General features: G+C 45.7%; 1 protein-coding gene across 4 annotated transcripts in view; it reads right to left on the bottom strand.

Annotated features, from left to right (window-relative positions):
• The window catches only part of AP3M2 (adaptor related protein complex 3 subunit mu 2), a 34899-nt gene that overhangs the window by 4054 nt on the left and 3525 nt on the right, over window positions 1-27320 (bottom strand). The window contains exons 2-8 of one of the 4 annotated variants that reach the window (XM_074981638.1): window positions 25610-25719; window positions 9984-10332; window positions 5064-5235; window positions 4425-4562; window positions 2884-2969; window positions 2442-2575; window positions 725-932 (exon numbers count right to left, since the gene is read on the bottom strand). In XM_074981638.1, coding sequence (XP_074837739.1) covers window positions 725-932; window positions 2442-2575; window positions 2884-2969; window positions 4425-4562; window positions 5064-5235; window positions 9984-10256 — 1011 coding nt within the window. In that variant the 5' untranslated portion in view covers window positions 10257-10332; window positions 25610-25719. The other 3 variants (XM_074981637.1, XM_074981639.1, XM_074981640.1) reach the window with 3 other exon arrangements.

Raw genomic sequence — 27320 nt, 5'->3', positions numbered from 1 at the left:
GTCCCAACTCTGAGGAGGTTGGGTATTTGCTCAGGGTCTGACCAGATCAGTTTGCATTACAAGGGGCAGAAGGGACTGATTGTGGTGCACTGGATAAGAATTCCTCTCAGTACAGGACAAGGGGCTCTCTTCAGGTTGGGGAAATTTTGCTGGGAGTGATGCTCAGGGCCAAGAAGCGGAGACAATTCTCACTCACCTTGTGACAAGGAGCCAGGAACACTGACACAGTACACAGTAGAGGACCCTGGGCAAGGTGTGAGGGAACCCAGCTCTGTGTTGCTGGAAGGGGTGTGGCCAGGGCATCCAGCTCTCAGGGTCACCCAGAACACGGCACTGGGCCCCCTCCCTCAGAGCTACACAATAATGCAGAGCGACTCTCTAGCGCTAATTTCAAAGGTCTGGGCCTCCAGCTGCTGTTGCTGCTCTAGTAGTGGTGGTGGCAGCAGCTGGGTGCCCCAGGCCTCTTTGAATCACCAGGTCCCAGGACAATTACCCACTTTGCCCGCCCAAACCCTCCCCATCGGCAGGCCTGCAAGGAGCTCCCTTCCAGATCTTTAGCCAAAACCCAGAGAATGTGGTTTATGCAGTTTGGTCACAGCTGGAACACAAGTTACCAGGCTCAATGGACCTTTGGTCCAGCCAGTTCTGTGTTACGTTCTGCCTGAGTGTGTGACCCCCATACATCAGGCTACAAGGAAAGTCCCTCCGCCCCCATTCTTCTTACCTTTGTAACTGGATCAAAGGTGTGTATTCCCTGGGACGGGGTGAGGCTCATGTTCAAGACCCCTTTTGGCATCTGGCTGGTGACCATCACCCCCTCTACTGTCTTCCCCATAGTCTGCTTGGGTCCCACTGTGATCTCAAAGCGTCCCAATGAGCTGCTGTCACGGAAACTGATGTTGTGTTTAACATAGACAGGAATGGCCACCAAGCTGAAACAAAAGACAAGTCACAGCTATTGTAAGCTACTCCTCACCTTCAAGTATCAGAGGGGTAGCCATGTTAGTCTGTATCCACATGGACAACGAGAAGTCCTGTGGGACCACACAGACTAACAGAATTTTTGGAGCATGAGATTTTGTGGGAGAAGACCCTCTTCACCAGATGCATTGGACACCTTCACTTTCCATCACCTTCACTTTCCATCGCACAATCACTCAAGCTGTGCACAGCCAACACGACTGGACACTCCTTCTGCATAAGAAGGAAGAAAATGAATGGTGCATGATAGCTGAACCCCAGACCAGGAAGTTATGACAGCATTTTAACTCTGTTAGCTACACCCTTCAGTACATCACAACCTTTCTTTACAGGTTGGACCTCTCTGGTCCAGCACCCTGGGGACATACCCCGTCCTGAATGAGAGAGTTTGCCAGACCAGGGATGGTCATTTTAGCCCCTCTGCTGATGGCCTCCTGGCTCTCCACTGCAGGCCCTGGCTGGGCCCCCTACCCGCAGCTCTGCTCCCACCCACCTGGGTGGCTTTAGCACACTGGCCACTCAGCCGTGGGACTGGCTCTGCTGTGCTCTGGGCCACTGACTCCCCAGTTGGTCGACCAGCTTTGCTCCCAGCTTACTGGCTGGACTGCGAGGCACTGGTTTCCCAGCTGCAGGACTAACTCTCCTTCTGCCCCAGCCAGGCTCCTTGCCCCTGACCATGGGTTGGGTGGGCTCCAAGCTGCTGCCTCCTCTGCTGCCAGATTCCCAGCCAACCCCTGTGGCTCTCTGGTCCAGTAACATCCATGCTCCCACTGGATCATAGACTTTGCTGAATGGGAGAGTTCCAGACCAGAGAGGTTCAACTTGAACCTGTTCCCCACTTCCTCACATTGCAGGTGTGTCCAGGATAAACTATTATGTGGAATCTTCTTTGGGGATTAGATGAAGGATGCTAGATTTTCTCATCAGCAAGTTGCACTAAGCAAAGTCAACACCACTGCCTTGGAACACACAAATGTATTTGCAGTTCGACGCTGTCATTTCTGCTCTTCTCTGTCCAGTACAGATTGCAAGGTGCACTTTGTTCAACCATGTCTAACAAACAGCTTTCACGTCTACAGCCAAGATGTGCATCTTGTCAGGGTGAAGCCCGAACTGCTGAAATAACTACCACCAGTGCCACTAAAACAGACACCACCATCATTGGTTTATTCAATTATTTTGATCTATCTTTAGGAGCCTGCATAGTGTAAGGAACTAAAATGGACAGTGGGCTCTACTGTGTATTTTGTCATATCTGTAGGTTACAAACCAGTCACTAGGGTGTGAGCACATCTGGTGCATAGAACTGAAACTGCCACATTGTTGTATCATAGAGTAAAGAGTTTAAATTTAGAAACAGCACAAGTTTTCTCAGCTCCTCACTCAGCAAAGGAAGCTCTGGGCAGGAAGGCACAAAGATCCCAATCTTGAAAACACTCAGCTCTAAATTCTTTACTTACTTCTGAGCACTGACATGATAGGAGAGCAATCGGAAATTCCCATCTGGTGGGATGAAAGAGAGAATCCGCTCCGATTCCCAGCGCTTGAAACGCACACACGGATGAAAGCTGACATCATCCAGCAACCGAGGGTTCTGAAATAAGACCAAGTCAGGAAGTTCAAGAAAGCAACACAATTTATGAAAAGGAATCTGTCTGTGCTCTTTCCTCATGCTCCTTTCCCACGCCCAACACCTCAAGCATCTGTCATGCGACACATGACACATTCTGTTCTGTAGCTGTGTTAAGCTGTTTAATACTTGTGTAACATGTGAACCTAGGGTGTACTCTGCCCTAGTGTATAACAAGCCTATCTACTCAGTCATGTCAAGTAGCTACCCTGAGGTGAACTCATTACTGATGAACCCCCAGAGGGCCTAACAACCCTTTTCTTGAACTTTACCATGAAAGAGAGGGTGAGATCTGGCATCCCAGTCAGTTTAACACAAGCATCAATCACCCCTTGTATTTCAGCTGTAATTGTGGAACCTGCAATAGGAAGTAAAACAGAACAGGTTATGGAAGGCAGACCTCACTGAAATTCTTCCTGGGCAAGTGGAGAATATTGCAACACAGAGAGAACAACCAGAGTAAAAATGAACCCTTACAGAAAACAGACCACTAAGGACACTAGGAGCTGTTAGATCTAGGGTAGAGAAAAAAATCAGCTCTGTCTTAAAGGATTTTATCTACAATAACGTCTGGGGTGAGAATCATGATCTGTAACAATCTCTCACAGCCTATGGTTACACTACAGTGATCTGTTCTACAGAAATTATTGTTCGAAGAGATGTTCAAACAACACTTCTGTTGACAGATCGTGTCTACACATTAAAAGCAGACTGATCTTTTGATTTGCTTTGTCGACAAAAGGGTCCCCAGAGCATCTCCACAGCTTTTTTGTTGACAGTTTCTGTTGACAAATGGTATTTTGTGTGTGCACACTTCGTGAGTTTGTTGATAAAACCCCAATTATGTTTACAAAACTCGGCTAGTGTAACTGTAGCCACAGTGTATTAGATTAGCTGGTGTGTTTTATCTTAGATTAGTAACTTGCCTTGACCTGTCTGTTTTCACTTGCAGTCATTTATTCCAACTTTTTACCCTTAACAAAAGTACTTTTCTTTGTTATCAAACCCAGTGTAAATACTTCTTACCTGGGGTGGGGAGGAGGAGGAACCACTCTCTTTTGTTGCTAAAGAGAGCAAACTCTACAAGCGGCTTCTGTGTAAAACTTTTATACAGAGTAAGGTGGATGTATCTGGCATGTTGATCCCTTTTGAGGGTTGTGCTCCTGGATGCTGTCAAGTCCCTATAACTGAACCTTCTCAGAACTGAGCTGTTTTAATGTCTGTGTTACTCTTGTGGGGGGCTGCTACCCCAACTCTGTCCCTTTGCTAGGGAAGAACAGAACTGCTGGCCCAGCAGGATAAGGTGGTGAGGTGCTCCAGAGGGCAGACAGGCAGACTCAGTATTATGAGCAGCACACCGGGTGACAGCCTCAAAGGGAAGTTTGTGATCAAACCTGTCACAATGGGCTTCCCCCTACTTTAACAGCTGACAGTGAAAGCTTTCACTGCCAGTGGACATATGGGAAGATGCATTAAGATTAAGGAAGTAATTTCAACAACAAAAGTTTCCTCTTTCTATGTTTCCAATGTACAGTTGGTAATAAAGGTTTCAAAAGGGAACAGAGAAAGATGACAGACTACTCAGTGCCCAAGACAAACCCGTCAGGACTTATAGCGTGAATCCATTGACTCTTCACAAAAACTTAAGACTAAACAGCCCATCTGAGCAGTTAAGGGATCAGAATGAAAACAGGAGAACAGCTTTCAAGAGCTTCCAACATCCCCTCATCCCCCTTAGGAAAAAACACATCCTCTCCCCCTAGGCGATCCTACAATAGGTTCTCTCAGCCTTCTCTGGAAGGAACACTCATACCTGATTTGTCAATGATTGCATCTATCTCCTCAATCACATCAAAATATGCCTCATTATTGGTGTATTTCACACCAGTCCGTCGCCAAGGTACGACTGATAGCTGTCCAGTAGGGAGCTGGTCACCTACGTTGGTGCTTCCTGGAAGGGTTGAGGAAATCAGGATGAACACAGGCAGCCTAGCAAAGCCCCATAAGCAGCCCCCGACCTCACCAAAATAGTATATGGATGTGTGTCTGAAATCCTCTCTCTCATTATACAAGAGAACTGTCACTTCAGGAAAGCCACTGTCCAATGGCTCTTAGTCTGCGTTCACCTCTCCTGCCACCCTTCCCACTAACCTGGCATATGAGAGGAGGAGGTACAGACCACTTGTGTTTCATGGATTCCCACTAGAGAGCTGGATGCCCCTTGTGGGCAGAAAGCTTTCGAGGTAAAAGGAGATCCTATATCCAATGCTAGGACCTGGACTGCCCCCAAGCCAATATGCTACCATAGGTCCCCCCACTGTATCAGTGGGGGCAAGGAGGCTGTGGTCAGAAGAGGAATGTCTTATCCTCCCTCCAAAGCATTTGGAATCATTTCAGCAGAAGGATCATCACAGTGACTCAACCCCTGACCTACATCCTTGCTCAACTGTACCTGTGATGGTGTTGACGACAGTTCGCAAAATGGTGGGGGGTTTTATCAGCTCCTTTAGGATATTGGATTCAGTAGCCAATGGGAATCCATTGTCCAGCATCTCCTCCAGTACCTCATAAACCACCACAACATTGTCCTTGATCACCACCTCCGAGCAGACACCAAAATAATCCTGTGTGAAATCAACACAATTACTCAGATTCACCAATAAGCATATTCATAGGAACAACTGTGAATTTTAATGCTGCTAGAAGTGAGAGAGACCAATGGGTCTACTAATTACAGCCAAGTATTAGAGCCTGTCGACCTTTGTAGCTGTGCTACTGTACTCTTCAAACGCAGACACTATCTGTACCAATCGGAAGGGTTCCTCTATTACTGTAGGTAATCTACCTTCCCCAGAGGGAGTAGATAGCTTGTTGAAAGAATTAACCTAACACTGCCTACACTACAGGTCAAGTTGGATTAGCTATGTTACTCATGGGTATGGATTTTTCCACACTTGAGTGGCATAGCCAGGTTGACCTCTAACTTTTTTGTGAAGATCAGGCCTTGAGTACACTGCCTTCCTCACCTATCCTAACCTTACCACCAACAGGCTATAAAATCTCCACATGTTTCTTCATAAAATGCTGGCCCTGGCAGTTCTGTGCAGAAAACCAGGGCCAGCACTAGAGGACAGCAAGCAGGTTAACTACCCCATGCCACGGGGCCCCAGCAAAGCTTATCTGCTCAGGCTTTGGCTTCAGCCCCAGGTGGCCAGGCTTGAGGACTCAGGCTACAGCTCCATGCGCTGGGGTTTCAGCTGTCTGCCTTGAGCGCAAGTGAGCCTAACATTGGCTCCATTTGGCAGACCACCTGAAACTTGCTCACAGGTCCCCAGAGAGCCCCAGATGCCTGGCTGGGAATCACTGTCCTAATCTTCATCTGCACGCCTCTGCAGTCCTGATGACTGTGTGGAACAATCCCCTCTTGCTATTCCACTTTCACGTTGCAAAACACATACAGTATTTTTATTGCTGGTTTAAGTCACTTCAATTTTTATAAAAAGTCAAAAGAGTTATACTACATGAATTGCTAGTAATGGGGGAGACTAGCGGAAAGCCAGAAAATTACAGCAAGCCCATTTTGATGCTGTTCCTTTCTACCTGGTCTTTGTTTTACAGACAAAAACATTCACCAACTAACATTTCTAAAGTACCACACTTCCACGTTACACTTGCGTTTTTCACTCCAATGCCCTTTGGAGTCTCATATACTGCTGATAAAGCCCCAAACTTGAATGGCCTGCTAACCCTCCGTCCTGAGAGCAGAAGTCTGGTATTCCACAATCTGCTGAGGAGCCTGAAAAGCAATTCTTTCCTTCTGAAGGACAGAAACCCAGCACATAAACTTGAGAAGTAGGTAAAAGGAGAAACCCACAGCATGAATAATAAAAGATCCCCAGTCCAGCACCTGGTTCAGTCACTCAGTCTCTTAGTGACAATTGCTACAGCTTAGTTAAGCTTCCTTCACTGTTTCTCACTTCACATCCTACACGTTTAACAATTTCTGACCAGAACATAACAAATCAGGCTGTGAACCTATCAAATCTTACCAGGTTAGTAACCTGGATGGAAGAGCTCCAGGAAAAAAGTTCTGCTGGTGATTCAGTGGTTCCCTTTGTTTGAATATATTACATTAATACCACAGCTTGCTACTAGGGGCTGTGCATGGCTTATGAAGCCACCCTTTGGTAAAACCAAGCTGCAGACTATGCATGCTTATCAGAAATTCAATGCATTTTTCATAAAAATAAGAGTGTTATGAAGCTGTTTTGCACAGATTCTGATGTGGGTGATTATATCCCACCTACCTAATTTTATCCTAGCCCACAATTTCAGCTGAAGAGATAATTATTCTTTGCCAGTCCTCAACTGTCACAAGGTATCTGTGTGGCATTAAGCAGCTACCACATGTCATCCAAAAGATGTCTGCATAACAGTCAGGCTAAGTTATAGTACGTGTTCACATATATTTCTTTTAGCTATACATTGGCAATGCGTAAAACACAAAAGGATGATGCAAATGTCACATACTATCTGCGACATGTGTGAAGCATGCTGCGATCCTTTGGGGCTTGCCTTGATTTCAAAGTGCTGCCAGAAGAGCTATTTTTAGTAGGCAGCAAAAGTCCAACCCAAGTCTTTCAACCTTGGCTGGAAGGGGATGCTGATGGTTTCATAGAAGTGCACTTGAGAGGTGAGAACTGCCTCATTCATTTGATTGAAGTGAGTCTGTGCTCATGACAGCTCATGCTCAAAACTTTTCTGTTAGTCTATAAGGTGCCACAGGACCCTTCGTTGCTGCTCATTCATTTGAATAGCACTAATTGGACAGCCCATAACTTTGACACTTGAATGAGGCAGTTCTCACCTCTCAAGCATGGGGCATGTCAACACTACCAGCCGGATCAGCAGGCAGCAATTGATCCAAGAGGGTCAATTTATCCTGTCTAGTCATAGCTGGAGTTACATATCTTAGGTGGAATTTCTTTTCTAGTGTAGAACTAACCTGAATTTCCTAACTTCAGTTTCTAGCCATTGGATTACATTGACCTTTCACTAGTAAATCTGAGGGGGCAGCCGTGTTAATCTGTACCTGCAAAATTAAGGATGGATCCTGTGACAGATTTGTTAGGGCATAAGCTGTTAGTTTTTAAGGTGCCACAGGATTCCTTCTTGTCCTTTCACCAATACATTGAAGAGCCTATTGTCAAACATTTGTTCCCCATGTAACTACTTATAGACTATAATCAAGTCACATGTAACCTTTTCTTTGTTAATCTAAATAGACTGAGCTCTCATTGTAAGGCACCTTTTCTTATCTTTTAATCTTTCTTGTGGCTCTTCTCCCAGCCCTCTCCACATTTATCAACATCTCCCCAGGGAAGGACACTATCAAGTTTCCTGCTCCACCAACCAATCTGATCCTTGAATAAATCTAATGGCACTTCTCATGCCCTGCCCACATCTCCCATGTCTGAATTCTCCCCATCTGAATATAATGTTTAGAAATAAAGCACATATGATAAAGGCTCTTCTTTTCTCTCTTCCGCTGCAACCCTGGTCATGGGACGACTCAAACCCTGATCACAAGATTCAGAGCCTTGCAGGCAGGAGAAGATGCCTGTCTTCCTTCCCTGTACTGCCGGAGGATCCCACTACTACTGTTCTCTGAAGATTAACACTCTGAGGCACCTCTAATGTGACTCCTCATTCTGTGAAACAAAATTCCTATTCTAAATCCACAAGAAACTCAGAGAAACCCAATTCAAAGGTAACACACCATTATCTGAAAGAAATAGTTGGTCCCCCATAGTCCTTCTGAAAGAGAAAAATCCAATTGGAACACTTGAGATTCAAAAAAATCCCATGAAAGGCAGCTCCACTTTGTACCTCTTTAAATCTATGTGAACTTAGTATTTGGGAAAGGGCTAGAGATGGCACTGGCTACAGCGCATACAACGGCAAAACCATTGCAAACATAAACTGATTAGCAACAAAGGGTCCTGTGGCACAGAAGAGAAGAACAGAAGAGAAGAGTTTTGAGCATGAGCTTTCGTGAGCACAGACTCACTTCATCAGATGCTGCTCTGATGTGCTCATGAAAGCTCATGCTCAAAACTCTTCTGTTGGTCTATAAGGTGCCACAGGACCCTTCACTGCTGTTACAGATCCAGACTAACACGGCTACCCCTCCGATACATAAATTGATTATAGTGTCCTGTTTTTATAGTTATCAGTCCAACAGCATCGTGACTGGGAATCACCTTGTTGCTGATCCAGTCCTGGTCTTCTCATGAGCAGAGTGACAATTGTGGGACACAGACGAAAGAGGAAGGAAATTACTGGTAACTTAACACAGTTTGTCCCTGCCCCTTACCACCCTGTTCTGCTTTTTAAATTAAATATAACCATAATATCACAACATTTCAAAATTTTGGCCTTTCTGAGTCCTTCACACTCAGTACTTCACTGCCACTGTACTCCATAAAATAGAATGTTCTGGTGATAAAGAAAAAATACCCTGTTACAAAAAAATGAAAGAAGGCAAATCCTTTATGATCCAAGGCAGGATTTAAGTACCAGATCTGCAAAGCTGAAAGGCTACTGGATTAACACTCAGCACTATCTAATACCCCTTCCCACCTTGTAAAAGAACCAGTGAACCTCAAAGTTGTTAATTATCATTAGGGTTATTTTGTTAAATTAATTAAAATTTGTGTTATATGATCTCAAATGTCTCTTTGTTGGCCGGTGCAATTCAAGTGGTTCACTTCAATTTACTATAAAAAGCACTCACTGGTTGGGTGTTGACTAAATGGAGCTGGCACCTGGCTCCAGGAAACTGAGCAGCACAGGTCAGTTTCCCAGCTCCTCTGAGTGGCCAGGATCACATTTGGTGTAACTTGTGGGGAGCCAGGAAACTGACCAGCACAGCACTGCTGGTCAGTTTCCTCTCTCCTGTGAGTGGAGGGCAGCAGAGAGCCTGGCTGCTGCACTGGTCAGTTTCCCGGCTTCTGTGAGTGGTGGGCAGCCAGGAGCCCCACCTCTCACAGGAGCAGGGAAAGTGACCAGCACCACTTCACTGGTCAGTTTCCTGCTCCTGTCAGGGGCTGCAAGAGTCAGTCTGACTCCTCCCTGCCACCACTGACAGGAGAGGGGAAACTGACCAGTGCAGCAGTCAGGCTCTCTGCGGCCCCCTATGCTGGTCAGTTTCCTGGCTTCCCCGCTCCAAGTTATACACAATTTTACTTACATGGGGTTGCGCAAGAACGCAACCTCTGTATAAGTTGGGGGTCTATTGTATTATAAGAGGGTAATTGCACCAGTGATAGATAAATAAGAAACACCATGACAAAATATCTGCTTCTCTCACCTGGAAAGTGTCGACAACCCGATGTAAGAATTCAATGACAAATAGGGGAGGCACTTCCGTCTGAATCACTGCCACGAAAAAGATCTTATGACGATAAACACTCAAGAGATAGTGGTGAGGTGTGGGGATCACAGGAGGTACATTTTCTGCCTCTGTAGCCCTCTCCTGTGCCTCAAAAAAGTAGTCACAAACAGAACGGCTGACAACACTCTTCCAGTGTTTCTCCAGAAAAATATCCCCTGAGGAGTTAATCAGGAAGAGGCTGTGAATCATGGTTGAACCCAAGAGACTCCAAGTGGTGGCAACACTTTGCCTATCCAACAGGTCCCTGTTCTGCAGTAGTTTGATCCTAGAAAACAAAATGGCCCATTCAAGATGTTGTTTTTGATGCTACTTAATTCTGCATAAAATAACAACATTCCTCAGAAAATAACATACATATGCTTGAATTTGGTAATCAACACTATGGTGGGACCATAGTCTTGTGTCCAAAGGCTAAAACCAGGGAATTAAGAGACTTAGATTCTGTTCCCAGGCCTCTTCTAAATTACAAATGTTTTATCAGGATAACTCTACTAATGTTGATGCCACATCTGCCATCAGGAATTTTTAGGTCAGGGTAACACTACCACCTGCTCAAGTGAGGTTAACTACTCTGACAAAAGCACTGATCACTTGGTATATCTAGACTGACGCTGGCGTTTTACTAGCACCGTTACACTGGTTGTGTATGTGGTTTCTTTTCCCACAACCTTAATCAACAGAGGTATGCCAACAAAAAGCGTAACCAGGAACTTAGCTTCACTGTGTCACTGCCTTGTTGGGTGATGCTGAGAAAGCTACTTTCCCTCTCTACCACAGTTTCCCCATCTAAAACACAGAGATAATCACACCACCCTAATATAAAGCACTGTGCGTGCCTGGATAGAGACATTCTATACAACTTGGTACATCTCTCTGTCCATTCCTACCTTTTGGTCAATATCTACTCACAAGGGTCAGCTGTATGCGGCTATGGGACCAGGAGCACCCGCCTGTCCTGCGTGGTACCATCACACACTGGAGCTAAGGTAGAGGTAGCCCTGTGAGGAGCTACTGAGCGAGGGGGGCACTGCAAACTTAGGAGTCTGTGGATTTACAGCTGTGACAGCCAGGGGAGGGGAGGTGGTGTGGCAGCATGGGTGTGACAGCTAGCAGGGTTCTGACATCCGGGATGGGTCTGTGGACTTACAGCTGCAACAGGCAGGGGGGAAGGCAATTGTGACCTCAAGAGGGGGGCTCTGATGTCATGGGTGTGACATGAGAGGGTTGTGATCTGGGGGGGCTGTGCTGTTATGAGTGTGATAGGCAGGGGGGTTGTCACCTGGGGGGCTGTGCTGTCATGGGTGTGACAGGCTGAGGGTCTGTTACCTGGGGGGCTGTGATGTCATGGGTGTGACAGGCAGGGGGGTTGTCACCTGGGGGGCTGTGCTGTCATGGGTGTGACAGGCTGAGGGTCTGCTACCTGGGGGGCTGTGCTGTCATGGGTGTGACAGGCTGAGGGTCTGTCACCTGGGGGGCTGTGCTGTCATGGGTGTGACAGGCAGGGGGTCTGTGCTGTCATAGGTGTGACAGGCAGTGGATTTGTTACCTGGGGGCTGTGATGTCATGGGTGTGGCAGGCGGGGGGGTTGTGACCTGGGGGGCTGTGATGTCATGGGTGTGGCAGGAGGGGGGGGATTGTGGCCGAGGGGGTCGGTGGGCGCTAGCCACTCACCTCGCTGGCCCGTACGGCTCCCGGCCCGCAGAACTGCCGCGGCAGAGACTCAGCCCCCGGTGCGCCCGGATCGGTGCCGCCCCCGCGCTCTGATTGGGGGACTCGGCTCCAAAAGTTACACCTGATTAGTTGCGAAAGGGCCTCTCGCTTACGACAAGAGTGACGCAAGCGCGCTGGCCTCTGATTGGCGCAACTCCAAGAAGTGCGCTATAATTGGTGACAGCTCAAGGAAAGCTAGAGCAACGCCCCGCCCAGATCCCTTCTGCGCGCGTGAATCCGCCAGTCTCCCGACAGAGGGCGCCCGCGCGAGCCCCTCCCCGAGATGCACAAAGAGTGTGTCCCCCCGCCAGCTGTTCTCCTTGTGGTACTGTCTGCCCCCTGGCTGGCGTAGATGCTGCCGTGCTCCCGCGCCCTGTCGTATCACGTGTGTCTGGCTGAGCCTCCGCTGCTGGGACAGAGAGCAGCGCTCCCGCCGCACTGCCAGCAGCAGCTGCCCGCAGAGCGCCCTCTCTGAGCGGGGGTGGGCGCACAGGGCAACAGGAGAGGGGCAGGAAGCTGGGAAGCCCAGGCCCTGATTGCCTATGGACAGTCCCCATGTTGGGGCCTGTGTCTTTTCTGGGCGCCGCCTGCTAAGCACCTCACTCCACCCCCATTTTCACCCGTCCTGTCGGGTCACCCTTCATTCTGCAGCACCCACCCTGGGTTTCTGAGCCTTTTGCAGGTGCTGCTTTCAGGTTTTTCCAAGCTGCAGGAGGGATGGAGCCTCCTTCCCCACCCCACGGCCCAAGATAAATGAAAATCAAGAGTCTCAGCCCTGATTAACAGACGTTTATTCAATAAAACTCGGGTGTCCAACATGCTAGCTACCTAGTCCCCCAGGCCACAGGTGCACACACATAGCTTTAATATGGCAAGTTTCTCAGACCTCAAAACTAATGAGCTAAATCATCTGGGAAGAAGAATTACATCCCAAAAATGTGAGCAATGATTTGGAATAATTTCATAACTCCTTACGATTGGGGTGAGGAACCTACAACCTGTGGGCAGGATCTGGCCCACAACTTGCATGGATCTGGCCCATGAGGCTCAGCACTCCCCACAGCAGCAGTGCAAGCCTGCACTGGCTTCCTGCTGTGTGGGGATGGGGGGAGATGCAAGCCTGGCAGGCCAGATCAAGGCAAGCTGGGCTGGAACCTGCCTACAGGCTCCGCCTGATGGGAGAAAGGAAGCAGCTCAGTGTGCTGCCATTCTCTCTTGCTTTCACTTGTTGGGAGTGGCAGAACAGGGTACCACTCGCTTGGCATCGTATCATGAAATAGCAACTACAATAGTGTAGCCATAGCCTTAATGTCCTGGTCTTCATAACATCCTCTGGCCAGGAGTTCCACAGGCCTATCGTGCGCTGTGTGAAGAAAAACTTCCTTTTGTTAGTTTTAAATCTGCTACCCATTAATTTCATTGGGTGACCCCTAGATCTTGCTATGGGAAAAAATAAATGACATTCACTTTTTCCACATCAGTTATGATTTTATAGACGTCTATTGTATCCCCCTTTAGTCTCTCTTCTAAGCTGAGGTCTTCTCTATCTACTCCACTGAAAATCTGAAGAAGTAGATCCGACCCACAAAAGCTCCTTACCTAATAAATAAACTCAAACAGGTTTTAAAGATTTTGAGGAACAGCTAGCCAAAAATTCAAAAAACGATAGTAAAATGTTTTTTAAATACATTAGAAGCAGGAAGCCCGCTAAAAAAGCAGTGGGGCCCTTGGATGATAAAGATATAAAAGGAGCGATCAAGGAAGACAGTGCCATTGCGGAGCGATTAAATGGTTTCTTTGCTTCAGTCTTCACGGCTGAGGATGTTACAGAGGTTCCTAAATCTGAGCCAGCCTTTTTAGGTGACAAATCTGAGGAACTCACTCAGATTGAAGTGACATTAGAGGAGGTTTTGGAGTTAATTGATAAGCTGAATAGTAACAAGTCTCCAGGACCAGACGGTATTCACTCAAGGGTTCTGAAAGGACTCACATGTGAAATTGCGGAGTTATTAACAGTGGTTTGTAACCTATCCTTTAAATCCACTTTGGTATCAAATGACTGGAAGACGGCCAATATAACGCCAATATTTAAAAAAGGCTCTAGAGGAGACCCTGGAAATTATAGACCGATAAGTTTAACATCAGTACCAGGCAAATTAGTAGAAACACTACTAAAGAATAAAATTGCAAGGCACGTAGAAGAGCACGAATTGTTGGGCAAAAGTCAGCATGGTTTCTGCAGAGGGAAGTCGTGTCTAACTAATCTATTAGAATTCTTTGAAGGGGTTAATAAACATGCGGACAAGGGGCACCCAGTGGACATAATATACCTAGATTTCCAGAAAGCCTTTGACACGGTCCCACACCAAAGGCTTTTATGTAAATTAGGTGGTCACGGGATAGGAGGAAAGATCCTTTCATGGATCGGGAATTGGTTAAAAGACAGAAAACAAAGGGTGGGAATAAATGGTAAATTTTCACAATGGAGGAGGGTAACTAGTGGTGTTCCCCAGGGGTCAGTCCTGGGACCGATCCTGTTCAACTTGTTCATCAATGATCTAGAAAATGAGGTAAGCAGTGAGGTGGCAAAGTTTGCAGATGACACCAAGTTGTTCAGGACAGTCAAAACCAAAAGGGATTGTGAAGAACTACAAAAAGATCTCAGCAAACTGTGTGATTGGGCAGCAAAATGGCAAATGAAATTTAATGTGGGTAAGTGTAAGGTAATGCATGTTGGAAAAAATAACCCAAATTACACGTACTACATGATGGGGTCAAATTTAGCTACGACAGATCAGGAAAGGGATCTTGGAGTTATAGTGGATAGTTCTCTGAAGACATCCACGCAGTGTGCAGCGGCAGTTAGTAAGGCAAATAGGATGTTAGGAATTATTAAAAAAGGGATCGATAATAAGACAAAAGATATCATACTTCCCCTATATAAAACTATGGTACGCCCACATCTTGAGTACTGCGTGCAGATGTGGTCTCCTCACCTCAAAAAAGACATATTGGCATTAGAAAAGGTTCAGAAAAGGGCGACTAAGATGATTAGGGGCTTGGAACGGGTCCCATATGGGGAGAGGCTAGAGAGACTGGGACTTTTCAGTTTGGAAAAGAGGCGATTGAGGGGCGATATGATAGAGGTATATAAAATCATGAATGGTGTGGAGAAAGTGAATATAGAAAAATTATTTACCTTTTCCCATAATACAAGAACTAGGGGACACCAAATGAAATTGATGGGTAGTGGGTTCAAAACTAATAAAAGGACATTTTTCTTCACACAGCGCACAGTCAACTTGTGGAACTCCTTGCCCGAGGAGGCTGTGAAGGCCAGGACTCTATTAGGGTTTAAAAAAGAGCTTGATAAATTTTTGCAGGTTAGGTCCATAAATGGCTATTAGCCAGGGATAAAGTATGGTGCCCTAGCCTTCAGAACAAGGGCAGGAGATGGATGGCAGGAGATAAATCACTTGATCATTGTCTTCTGTTCTCCTTCTCTGGGGCACCTGGCATTGGCCACCGTCGGCAGATGGGATGCTGGGCTGGATGGACCTTTGGTCTGACCCAGTATGGCCATTCTTATGTTCTTATGTTCTTAAGATAGGGTCCATGAGCCAGATGCAGTCTGTTTCTGTTATTTATTCAGCCTACATGACAGATTTTACAGAATGCAAGTTTTCATTAAAAGATGTGTAGCTCTAGGTATTACTATTGTGGAGAAACCCTAACAAATGTGAAAGCCTATATGTGTAGCCTATATATAACTGAGACAGAGTGGTTTTCCGGAATCTGTACACAGCTTGAAATAATAGTTCTAACAGATGTGAATTCTTAGTCATCTAATAGGGATGCAACTCTTGAATTACATGTCATGAGCCGAGGTACATAACTGAGCATGTAATGGGCATAGTTATTACCACTTTGTCAACAAACCACTTAATTGCATGCACAAATCTTCCCAGCCCCAAGTAATATTAAAGAGCAATTTGCTTTCTCAACAGAATTACTTTAGTATCCTTACTGTAAGTAACTGAATATGCCATACAGCCCAACGCCATGCATACTACAAAGAAAGCAACCACAGCATGAGTCCTTGTAGTCTAGTGCAGCACTGAAAGCTTTGACCTAGTGCAGCACTGAAAGCTTTAACCATCCTTGGTCTCTTGACAACCATGCTGGGCAACCCACCTTCCTCTGTGAGAGTGACGTAGGGTGAACATTTCCCAACAAATGTATTATTTATCAAAATGCAGTTTTGATTAAGCTGAAAATATTCAAAAAGTTGACTCAATTAATTTGTGCCAGCTTCATAAAAGCAAGAGAGACCCTGTCCGTCCATCTAAATGTCCTAACTGTTGGCTGGTATGTGGGACATGAGAGATGTGGATTTAAACCCTTCCTCTGAATCAGGCAGAGCAAAGACTTGAATCCACAGCTCCTACCTCCCAGCACACCAAGTCACTTCTACTCACTTGCTCTCTTTTTGGCCCAATGAATATTTGTAATGAAATAGTTGTACTTAGTAGAACACCTTCAAGAAGGCAGACTGACCCATCCCAGAATGGTCTATAGACTGCTGGTTAGGGTGCTCACCTAGGAGGAGACAGCTGTTAATTAAATTACCACTTCAGTGTGAGGGATTTAAATCTTGGTCTCCTCCTTCCAAGGGAAGCCCCCTAACCATAGGACTAAAGGTAGGGTGACCAACCTTCCTGTATTGGGGTTCCAAAAAGGCAAGCCGACATTTTTTAAAAGGGACAAATTGTCCCATATTTAGGCCCTCGGGGCTGGGGGCGGGGGGTGGGAGCGCCCACTGTCCCTGTTGCTCAGGCGCTCAGGGCAGGGAGCACCACCACTGTCCGGGGGTTCCGGGCCGCTGCTGCCCTGGGGTTCTGGGCTTAGAGTGCCCGTGGGCCTCCGCTGCCCCAGGGTTCTGAGCTGGGAGCACCCGGGGGCCTCCGCTGCCCCAGATTGGGGCAGGGGGGAGCAGGAGTGCCGGCTCCCTGGACCTTGGTACAGACAGGAGGAGCTGTCCCTTTCCGCCGTATCTCCCTGTTCTGTATTTGGGACAGGGAGATATGGTCGCCCTAACTAAAGGTCACACACACATATGCTTTCACACACCCCAAAATAGACGTTCCAACTTTTTGCTAACAAGATTTGAACATTTTCAACACACATTGTTTCTGATTTTTCAGTTTGCAGGTGGAACCAAAAAATAAGTAACATAGACAGCCAGATGTGTACAATAACGCCTTAAACAAAACCTTTTGAAACCAACCCAAACCAGCAGGGGGCACCATTGAGATCTGCATGCAGGACACTGGAGGTATGCTTTCTATGCTTTGAATTTCCCTACCTATCCAGGTGTCATGTAACAAAAATTAGATGCACACTGGTTTCTCCCTGTATTGGCCGAAACTTTCTACTCTTCCATTAATTTATCCAGAACCCTAAAAAGGCTCACTCCTCACCCAGAGAACATGTAGATCATGGTAGACTTCTGTTTTTGTGAACAGATTTACAGAAAAAGAGGAGTCTTTCATGGTGTTCTAAAAATGGCAAGACTGAAATTCTCCTAGTGTCTCTCATGTAATGTTTACACAAATGTAACAATATATATTACAAAACTAATTGAGATGCTAATTATGGCAAATGATGTCCTTTTTTTGATTTGGTTTGAAAAATTAATTGAAACCCCAATATATGACACAAAAACACTAGCTAATGCTGTTTCCATAACCTTCAGCTGGTGTGTCACAGGTGGTCTACAACAACACAAGCACAAATTTCAGGACAAAAGACAAGATTAAAAAGTAATAAACTGACAGATATCCACCTCCTTAGAAGTCCTTTGCAGATTCTCTTTTGCTTATTAAAGAGTTGCTGAATTTCATGTTAGAAATAATTCAGACAAGTAATAATTAGAACAGTCAGTTTTGGCCAGGAAACACAATTTTCAGATGAAAATAAAGTGATGTGAATTGACATCCTGCCAAGCCGCTTCTGTAGTGCTGCTATTACATGTCTGAAGCTCTATTGACCGTGGAACTATTCTTTTAACAACCATAAATCGGTAGCGAGAGCTGCTGGATTGGGACAGCTACCTGTCTGTTTAGGTACTTTGTAACCCCCATTACGTTCGGGTCTGTTGTCTCCCAAACAGAAAAAAATATAATCTCTCTTCCTTCCCAGCCTGCAGCAGAAACAATCTGATAAGTGTATAGATAGTCTGTATGAGTGAGTGTGTTGATATTCATTTGTGCGTGAAGACATTATTGAAGGGAAACTAAACAGAAGAAACTAGACTTACATTTAGACACAAACTTAATTGCATCAGTACAAGTTTCTTGTAGACAAGATCTTCGTTCTGACTAGGTGAAGCTTGGGGTCACTCATCTCAGTGTAGGTAGGTAGGTAGGACTGGCTCTTGTGAAAGTTCTGTCCCTCCCATTCCCGAGTCTCCTATATTGGTCAACAGTTCAATTGCTTTTGTGCATGTTGCCCAATCAGAGTCCCAGACCAGAGAGTTTCAATCAGTACCCGGACCAATACCTTGAAACAGACTCTATTCAGTGAGGATCAAAAACAGAGGAAGGAGCACTGGGGTGATATGTCCACTAAGCAGACAGCTGTGTTTTGTATTGGTTGATGATTTTCCAGGTGTGAAGCTTTATCCATACACAGGAGTGGCAATAACAGGGCCTGGAGATACATTCATGGACACTACAAACTCTGTTAAGTCAAACTTCACGTCTGTTTTTACCCTTTTAAAAACTGTTTTGTTTTCCCATTGCAGGTAAACTCAGCCAGAAAGAGATTTCCATTAATTTACCGAGGGTGATAAAAGCACAAATACTGGAGTGCCTTTACTTTTAGCTGTAAAATAATATAGACACAAATTACCTGCCTCCTGGCAAATTGGTAGCATGGTCCTTGATGGTGAAACCTGAATGACTCTAGATTACCAATTGGTTTCTATCATGGGCAACAAAATAGAAATAAAGAAAAAGGGGTATGATTGATTGGATGAAATGCAAATGACGACTCAAGTATTTTCTTCCATGATTTGATGATGCTGTGTTTGCATATGTGTGGAATTAATCAGTTCTCAGTCAGAGACAAGTTGCAGAAAGGAACACGTCATCTTACTGCTCATTAAACAGATTTTGGCGACTAGTACTCACACATTCCTTAACTTCAGTTTATGCCCTTTTCTTTCCCTGCCTTTTACCTGGACAAATGCACTTCTGATAACCACATTCCCGCCATCCTTCAAAAAAGGATATCCCTCAGTCATACACTCTTGTCTTCTAGAGAATACAACTTCCTCTATCCTTGGCTTGTATATGTACCCTCATTGCCCATTTCAGCACCTTTTTCAGTATGTTTAGCATAATGTGAGCACTATAAGAAACAAGAGTAATCTTCAAAAACCTTTGCCCTGTAGAGCCCTGAAATGTGTCCAGCACTTCAGGTTTGGTCTCACTGCCCTGTGACCCTTTCTCATTCCTGCTTTATCCATTAACGGACTTACCCAGTGTCACCTGGGTCAGAGGCTGATGGGATGGAGGACATGCACCCTGCCATCAGGATTCTCCCTGAGGCAGGCAAGGAGAGGACCATGCACACCACCCACCAGCTTCTCCCTGGATCCAGCCCAGGATGGGGGACCAAGTACACCAACTGCCAGGTGCTTCCAGGGGTGGGGCTGTACACCACAGCCACTGACTTCTCCTGGGAGCAGTCTGGGCCAGGCAGGCCACCCACTGGTGCTCCCCATGGTCATTCCAGGGCAGCGGAACCATGGAGTAGGTGGCAGCTGCTTCCCGAGGCAGGCTGGGGTGGTGGGGCCAGCAGCTGCTCCCCTGGGGCAGGCCATGGTGGTGGGTGATGCCAGTGAGTGATCACTGGGGTGCTTGCTGCCCCCCTGTGGTCACTTGTGAGTATAACTGTTTCCCATGCTTGCTGCCCCCCTGTGATCAGTCATGGGTGAACATAACCGTTATAAGAGAAAACTGCATATCCAGTTTGGTTGGTCTAGCTTTTACTGTTTAGGAGGAGTGCTTGAATAAATGGACTCAAAGACAGACTTACATTCCTAAAATATATACATATAAAAGATCACTACTTCCTTTTTTATCTTTGATTTATTGCTGGCTGAGGTGGTAAGTTTAGTTTTCTGTTAACGTTGTTCTCCAGACCTTCTTCTAATCCATGTCTTTCTGATGGGGTAATTTAGGGCAGAATCCATTTGGCACTTCCAGTTCTATTATTTGATTCTATTTTTCTGCATTAAAACACACAAGTCCCTTGTCAGTCCTGGCCCCCACTTAGGTTAGATGTCTTTCAATTCAGTGCCCTGCTCTGTCATACTAGTTGGACTTCCTAGTAATGCCTTCAGCAAATTTGTACACCTTGCTTATTTCCTTTTCTGTGGCACTGATATATTGCGAGCAAAACTGGGCTCAACAGCAATGCCTACAATGTTTAACTAGTCATTTCTCTGCTACCTGATCTGCAATCATTTACTATAATTCTCTCATCTCTATTACTAAGTCAACCATTACGCAACTGAGTATTTTAGTTGCTAATATTAGATAGCTTTCTACTTTGATGTGTCACCACTCTTACTTCTCATTGTCACTTCCCAAAAGCAATTAATCAAGTGAGTTAAACATGCCTTTGCTTTTGGAAATCCCTTGGTTCTTTCTTTCTCCCATAATATACAGGTTTAAGAAGGGCACCCTTTCTGGTCGTCAGAATGAGATGCGCACAGTGTCATATATGCAGCAGAGTAACACCTACCTACTTCACTGTCCTGGCCAGTTGATTATACATAAACAAACACAGCCCCTTGTTAGCTGTCTGTCTGAGATCATTTCTGCTTCCATATGGTGATGTCAGGTTCTTTTTTTCCCATCTTGGCTCCAGAGTTGGAGACACCAGGAATATTTCTTACTTTCCCTTTGTAAATCCACAGTATAAACTCTTTACTAACAAAGCTTCTAAATTAGTTCAACGACTGTTAGCCTCTGTCAATGCAATGCGCACAAAGGGTGAATAGCACCCTACCTATGAAAGGAATTGTTACTGTATCACAACACCACTTAATTACTCTCCAGATAGCACCAAAGATGTATATGGAGCTGTTCAGTGGATAATATGTGCCTCTACCCTGAGAAGAGCTTCTCACTATTATACTTGCTATTATACAAAAGCTTCTCATTCTCATGATGCTGTTTTATCACCGGGATTACTAAGCCTTAAATACATTCCAAATGGCACACAAAATGCATTTACACAGCATGTCCAGTAGCTTCCTTCTTGAGAGGTGCATTCCAGGTATACATGGCAGAAACATGGGTCTCTGAGTCTGATAGCTAGTACATAGAAACTCTGTACCCACTGGGGACTTCCTGGTAGGTTCTGAGTTTTGGCCACTTTCCAAGAGCTCTCCATGATACCATTGCAAATTGTGTTCAGTGTGAGTCTGCTCTTTTCTGCCTTGAACACTTCCTTCCTTTGTCTACATTAGGACATTAGGTTGAACTTAGTTGATGTAGGCTTGATCTACATTAGATTAGGTCAAAGTTAAGTGACTTAGGTCGAATTTCTAAGCAATTAGTCCACACTACAGCGTCCATTCCACTAACTTTAAGGGCATCTCAGGTTGACTTTTGTACTGCTTTTCACAAGGAGTAACACTAAAATTGACCTTGCATTGTCCGCATGAGAGTAGCACAGATGGAGTGTTGTGAAATTTTACATTCTTGGTCTCCTGCAAGTATCCCACATTGTGCCAGTGTGACCACTCTGGCTACCACTTTCAACTTTTCTGCTCTTCAGGTGTGCAGGAAACAGCCCATGGAAATTTGAATTTCATTTCCTGTTTGGCTAGCATGGTGAGTGGAGCAGGCAGCGCACCTTACTCTTAGCAGCACAACTCAACAGCACATCTGGCCATGAATTCCCAGGGTTGCAGGCTGCAGCATGCCGGAGATACATGACTTTATTGCTCCGAGGAGCAGGGGAGAGGAAACTGTGCTGCCAGAATTACAAAGCAAAGTAAAGGAGTTCATGGCAGGGGCTTTTGAGGTAGGTAAGCAAGGGCAAGGGGAACTTCCCCATGACAGGTGGGGCAATGTCAACTTTCAGCTCTAAGAAGCATCCCGGGCAGTGGAATATGGAATGCTGCCCCTGAATCTCCTCCCTCCCCTCCATTCGCGGGTGCTAGTGAGTAGGGTATGGAACATGGTGAGAAGGGCATTTGGTTCATCATGGGCTGCAGTGGGGCTCTGTGCTCTTCTACTAGGCACCACAGGAGCTCTGTTTGTTGCACCATCGACTTCAAACATCTCCTTCTGGATCAGTACTTCACACTCTCTGAGGGCTCTCCTCTCCTCCCAATCCACTCTCCTGTCCTCCCAGTCTGCCCTCCAGCATGGTTCTTCAGGGCATTTAAATGTGCCCTGTTTGTGCAGGCAGCTTACATGTGTTCTAGGAACGTATCTTCCGATGTTTGTTTTTTACTTTAGATCTGTACCAGTATAACAGCTGAAGGTGGGTGCGGAGTGGTGGTCACAGAACTTGCTGTTAAGTACACTTCAACAAAATGTAAGTGAAGGCCAGATAAGCCACACGTTTGAAGTGCTGTGGCTGCTATTATGTTAATGAGGCTCTGCATATTCATTGCAGCACCTCATTAGCATATCCCAAACTGTCTCATTAGCAGCCCCCTTTTGAAAGGGGGGTGCTAGTGTAGACCCAGCCACAGAGTAATTTCATGAAAGAACCTCTGTGGCAAACAACAGGGATGTGTTATGCACAAGAATAAATTTTGTATTTTAAGCATTCTTTGTGCAGCAGGTACTACCCATTGAAAAAGTTACCTCACACACCTTGTCTCTCTAATATCTTGGGACTGCTGTGGCTACCATAACACTGGAAACAACATTTCTTTTGTTGTCATGTTTGGATTTCTTTGATGTGTAACCTTCTCTATGAATTTTGTGGATTAATTATGCTTCATTTGGCGAAAATTATAATTAGTCCTTTAGTTATATTTTACCTTAATTTACTAATGTGTGTCTTCCAACACTGTCCCACCTTCATGTAAGTGTTTTCTGTCTAAGAATACATATATGACTTCCTTTTAAGAACTACCTCCGCTATCTCTGCAGGAAAGTCCTTTCTCCTTCCCCAAGACTGGGGTGAGGCATGCTGGATGGACAGTCTATGTGAAAAGCGTGCCCTGATGCTCCACTGTAGCTACACAAAAGACCAAGCCAATGCCAGCACTAAAATCTACACACTTTTTATATCCCAAGTTTATATACAAACTAGCTAATTAAATCATTTGCATAAAATGTCTCACTTGGAACTGCACAAAACTTGGGAGCTATAACTATTCCCTGTCTCTGCGCAAGTTAGCAGCAGTGCAGGGCATTTACAAGTACAAAGTCATTGCTATGATATAAATGAACTCTAGAAAAACGCATGATATATCATTGACATAGCCATATAACCACACTGTAACAAAAACTGTAAAAAGTTAATTTTCCCCAAATATAATTAAATCAGTATGTGCCTCACAGGGATCTCTGGGGCTTTTCTCCTCTGAGACCCTGTAGTTTGAAAGGGTCTTCTCAACTAAGGAAGTGATTGTGAGCAGAATGCAGAAGGTTATCTCTTCCACAGTGGTTTTTCATCTCCAGAATGCTCAGAAGTTTCAGCATTTCCTTACATACTTTTTGACATTTTCACAGTAACCTAACTAACCTTGCCGAGCAGAGCCAAAATGAACCCTTTGCCCCCTCCTTTGCCTAGTACAAAGACCACACAGCCTTCCCAAACCCCTAAGGAACTGGCTGTTCCTAAATCAATGAAGATTAGTCAATGTCCAAAGTTTATTAATTATGGTCCTTAGTTTACTTATTGTACAATAGCCAGACTCCTTCAGCTAAGAGAGATTAAAAATAACGATGCATGATTTATTATAATCTCTATGTAAATTTTAGAGTGCATCTGTCAGTGAGTCCATTTGTTCAAGAACTCCTCCTAAACCGTAAGAGCTAGGATCACCAAATTTGGTAGGTAACTTCCTCTTACCTTAACTTAAACCAGGGTTTGCTTGTGCCCTGAAAACAGAAAGTGCCAAGTATGGGACTGTTTTCAATAACATGAAAAGGGAGGTGCAAAAGGAGGAGGGGCATGATACTGAGAATGGCTATTGGAGACAGCTGCAGTACAAAGAAGTGGGCAACAAGGCTGGGGCTCCACCATCTTGCCTGCCACCAGACCGGGTAAGTAGCTTCCCTGGCCCAAACCCAGAACCTGAACCTCCTCTCCCATGGACAGTCTGCAGGCCATGTGGGAGGGGGTGCTGAATGGAGGGTAGCCCAGGCTGTTGGTACAGAGTCTGCAGGAGGCCAGAGACCAAAGGTGTGGGTGTCCTGGAAGTCACGTGAGCCCCTGGAGCCTCATCCTCACCCCCAGATAGCCTATAGGCTATGTGGAGGGATACTGGAGGCTGAGGGCAGCCACTGGAGTCTGGGTTCCCCCACAGACAGCCTGCAGGCTGTGGGGTGGGGCAACTGGAGAGGGGGAAAGCCCCCAGATCCTGTCCCCTCCATGACTGCATGCAGGCCATGAGGGGAGGCACTGGAGAGGGAACAGCCCTCAGAAACCATTCTCATGACAATCTAGAGGCCTTGGAGGGAGGGGGCAACCCCTGAAGCCTGGCTCTTTCCCAAACAGCTTGCAGGTCATGCAGGTGGGAGGTCTGCTGGAGGAGGGGGCCGCCTGCAGAGGGATTATTTGAGGGTGGGGCCATCCCTGGAGCACTCTCCCCCAGACAGCCTGCAGACCATTAGGGGGAGAATGCTGCAGGCCAGGGGCAGCCCTCAGAACTTCAGCGCCCCCAGACAGCCTGGAGGCCACAGGGGGCCCGCAGAAGGAACACACACATACCCAAGTAGGGTGCAGGAGGCTGCTGGAAGTTGGGGTAGCTCCCAAAGCACAAGACAGTGTGTGTGGGGGAAGCAACTGAGGCTGGCCTCTGTCCAATAAGCATGCAGTCCTGGATCTCCTCCTCCTGGGCAGAGCCACTGGCTGAGGAGAGCTGCCCTGTGCCTCGGAGAAGATGCTGCTGGAGCAGATCCACCTTCATTGCCACAGGTGGCCCTAAGTCCACCCTGCCTCCCAAGCTCCCTGGCTTGAGTCCTGCACCTCCCACCTGCCTTGACTTCTGCACCTCACCCCCTTCCCTGAGCCTCCCACTTCTTGTCTTGAACCGCACCCACACACATCCCAACACACATCTCTGCCCAATGCCATCCACCCCCTACACACCTCCAAACCCTCACTCCAGCCTCCATTTTTGAAAAATACAATCACTGAAATAAAAAATTAACATTTTTCATTTATTTAAACAAAATTATTTAAGTTAAGGACCCAATCCACACCGGGTTCACCTGCTACCATATTTATATTTTCTATTGTTCACGAAGGTCCATACCACTCATGAACATTGAAAGCATCAAGATCTTTCATAACATTATGAATATTAACCCAGATGTCCTGTCCAAATTCCAGCTCAGGAACTACATTCTGCCTTCCCAAATGGCCCCTCTGAAGTTGGATACAGTATTCCCCTTCACTTCCTCTCCAAAACTATTATGCAGTACTACTGTGTGCTGTCAGACAGCTGCTGCCTTTCACCCAAAGCAGATGTATGTCCGTTTTGGGTGAACTGATCCTTGAGTAGAGCTTGTAGATCCTCCTTTGAAGATTCCAAGGAGTTAGGGGAAAATTATGGAAAATACCTTGACAAGTTCCCGAGAGTTCTTCCGGCCTTTGAGAAACATCTGGATCCGTTGGGACACTACTCGGAAATTCAAACTTTTCCAAGAATGTTCTGGTGTCCTGCTCGTTCCTGTGAAGAGCAATTTGCAGTTACACAAATAGTTACTGCTACAGAAATGAAATTAACTGCTTCGCAGCTGTCAGCGTGGAAATCATATTTCACTTTAAACTAAAATAATAAGAACTCCAGTGACACTTTAAAGACTAACAATTACAACTCACAAAAGCTTATGCCATAATAAAATTGTTAGACTTTAAAGTGTCACCAGAGTCCTTGTTTTTGTTGAAACAGACTAACACGGCTACCTCTGAAACCTATTGCTCTAATCTAAACTAAATAAACTTTCTTTCCAGGATTGTAATGGATTTTACTATAAACCTAGAGGGGAAACTAAAAAGAGAAGAGTCCAGTGAAGATGCTTCTAGTGCTGAATTCAAAGTGTTGTTGATTACTATAGGAAATACCTGAGCAATCAAGGTCAGCAAAAAGCTCCAACTGAGTTAAGAAGTGCATAACCCAATGAAAGATGGAGGGCAGCCACAGTTAAAAGGAATCGGCATTTCAGAAATAAAGTTACTAAAATGTACATTATCTTAATGGGAAAACAACTTTTATTATCTGCAGCATGTCCTACGCTATGATTTTGCTGGTGTAATGCCTTGCTTGTGCTGGGAAAAAGGAAAGGAGGGTGACAGGGAGAACCAGTACTATTTTAATTTATCACTCTGAACATTTTATAATTTGCTACAAATAAATCCAATCAAATATAATTTCTAAGACAGAAGTCCAGTGGCTTGTGCTTCTCATTAGAGGAAGGCATGATTTAGTCTCACATTTGTCTATTCAGTCCTCTCAGTTTCACTTGCCTTACCTTCAGCTTCTGGGAGTTATCCTCACCTCTCTGTTATCTTTATCGCATTCAGCACCAGAGCTGTGGGAGCACAGGCTCTGTGCACCACACCTTTGCTGTGTTTACATTAGCCTCCAACTTCGAAGGGGGAATGGTAATTAGGGTGTTGGGCAATTACGCACATGCAGCACTTCATTAGGTTAAATCTCCCCTGCGGCAACTTTGAAGTGCCGGCTTGCATTTAGCTGTGGGTCAGCTACACGCAAGCCAGCATGTCAAAGTTTCACACTTTGAAGTTGCCACAGGGCAGATTTAGTGTAATGAGGTGCTGCATATGCATCACAGCACCCCATTAGTAATCTCCCAACACCCTAATTACTATGCCCCCTTCGAAGTTTGGGGCTAGTCTAGACACAGCTCTAGACTTGAGCCAAATGGACTTAAGGAGAAAGAATCTGCAAGGAGCCAACCTGAAGCGGGAATGGGAGCGGAAGGGGAGGAGGCCCTGGCCAAGAAATTCTTAAGCTGCAAGAGCAGATGCAGAAGTTGCTGAAATGGGACTTCTGGACACCGGATGTCAGACTCCTTTCTGCTTTTGGACCTTGCCCTTCAGCTGCTCATTCCAATGTCCTCTGCTCCCTTCTTCTGTCTCTTCCACCTGCCCTGCATGCTCCCCTCCTTTCCATCATCTACCCTACCTGTGTTTCCATTTAGCTAGTAAAACAATTTCCCCAAAGAATGAAACAGCCCACCAGATCCTCACCCCCCACAAAACAATCTTGACACTAGCACGACATTTGCAAACCATCACTCTGCTTGT

This window comes from Carettochelys insculpta, chromosome 31, assembly GCF_033958435.1.
Source record: "Carettochelys insculpta isolate YL-2023 chromosome 31, ASM3395843v1, whole genome shotgun sequence".
Lineage (NCBI taxonomy): Eukaryota > Metazoa > Chordata > Testudines > Carettochelyidae > Carettochelys > Carettochelys insculpta.
Note: the sequence above shows the minus strand (reverse complement) of the source record. Positions and strands in the feature narration are given on the sequence as shown.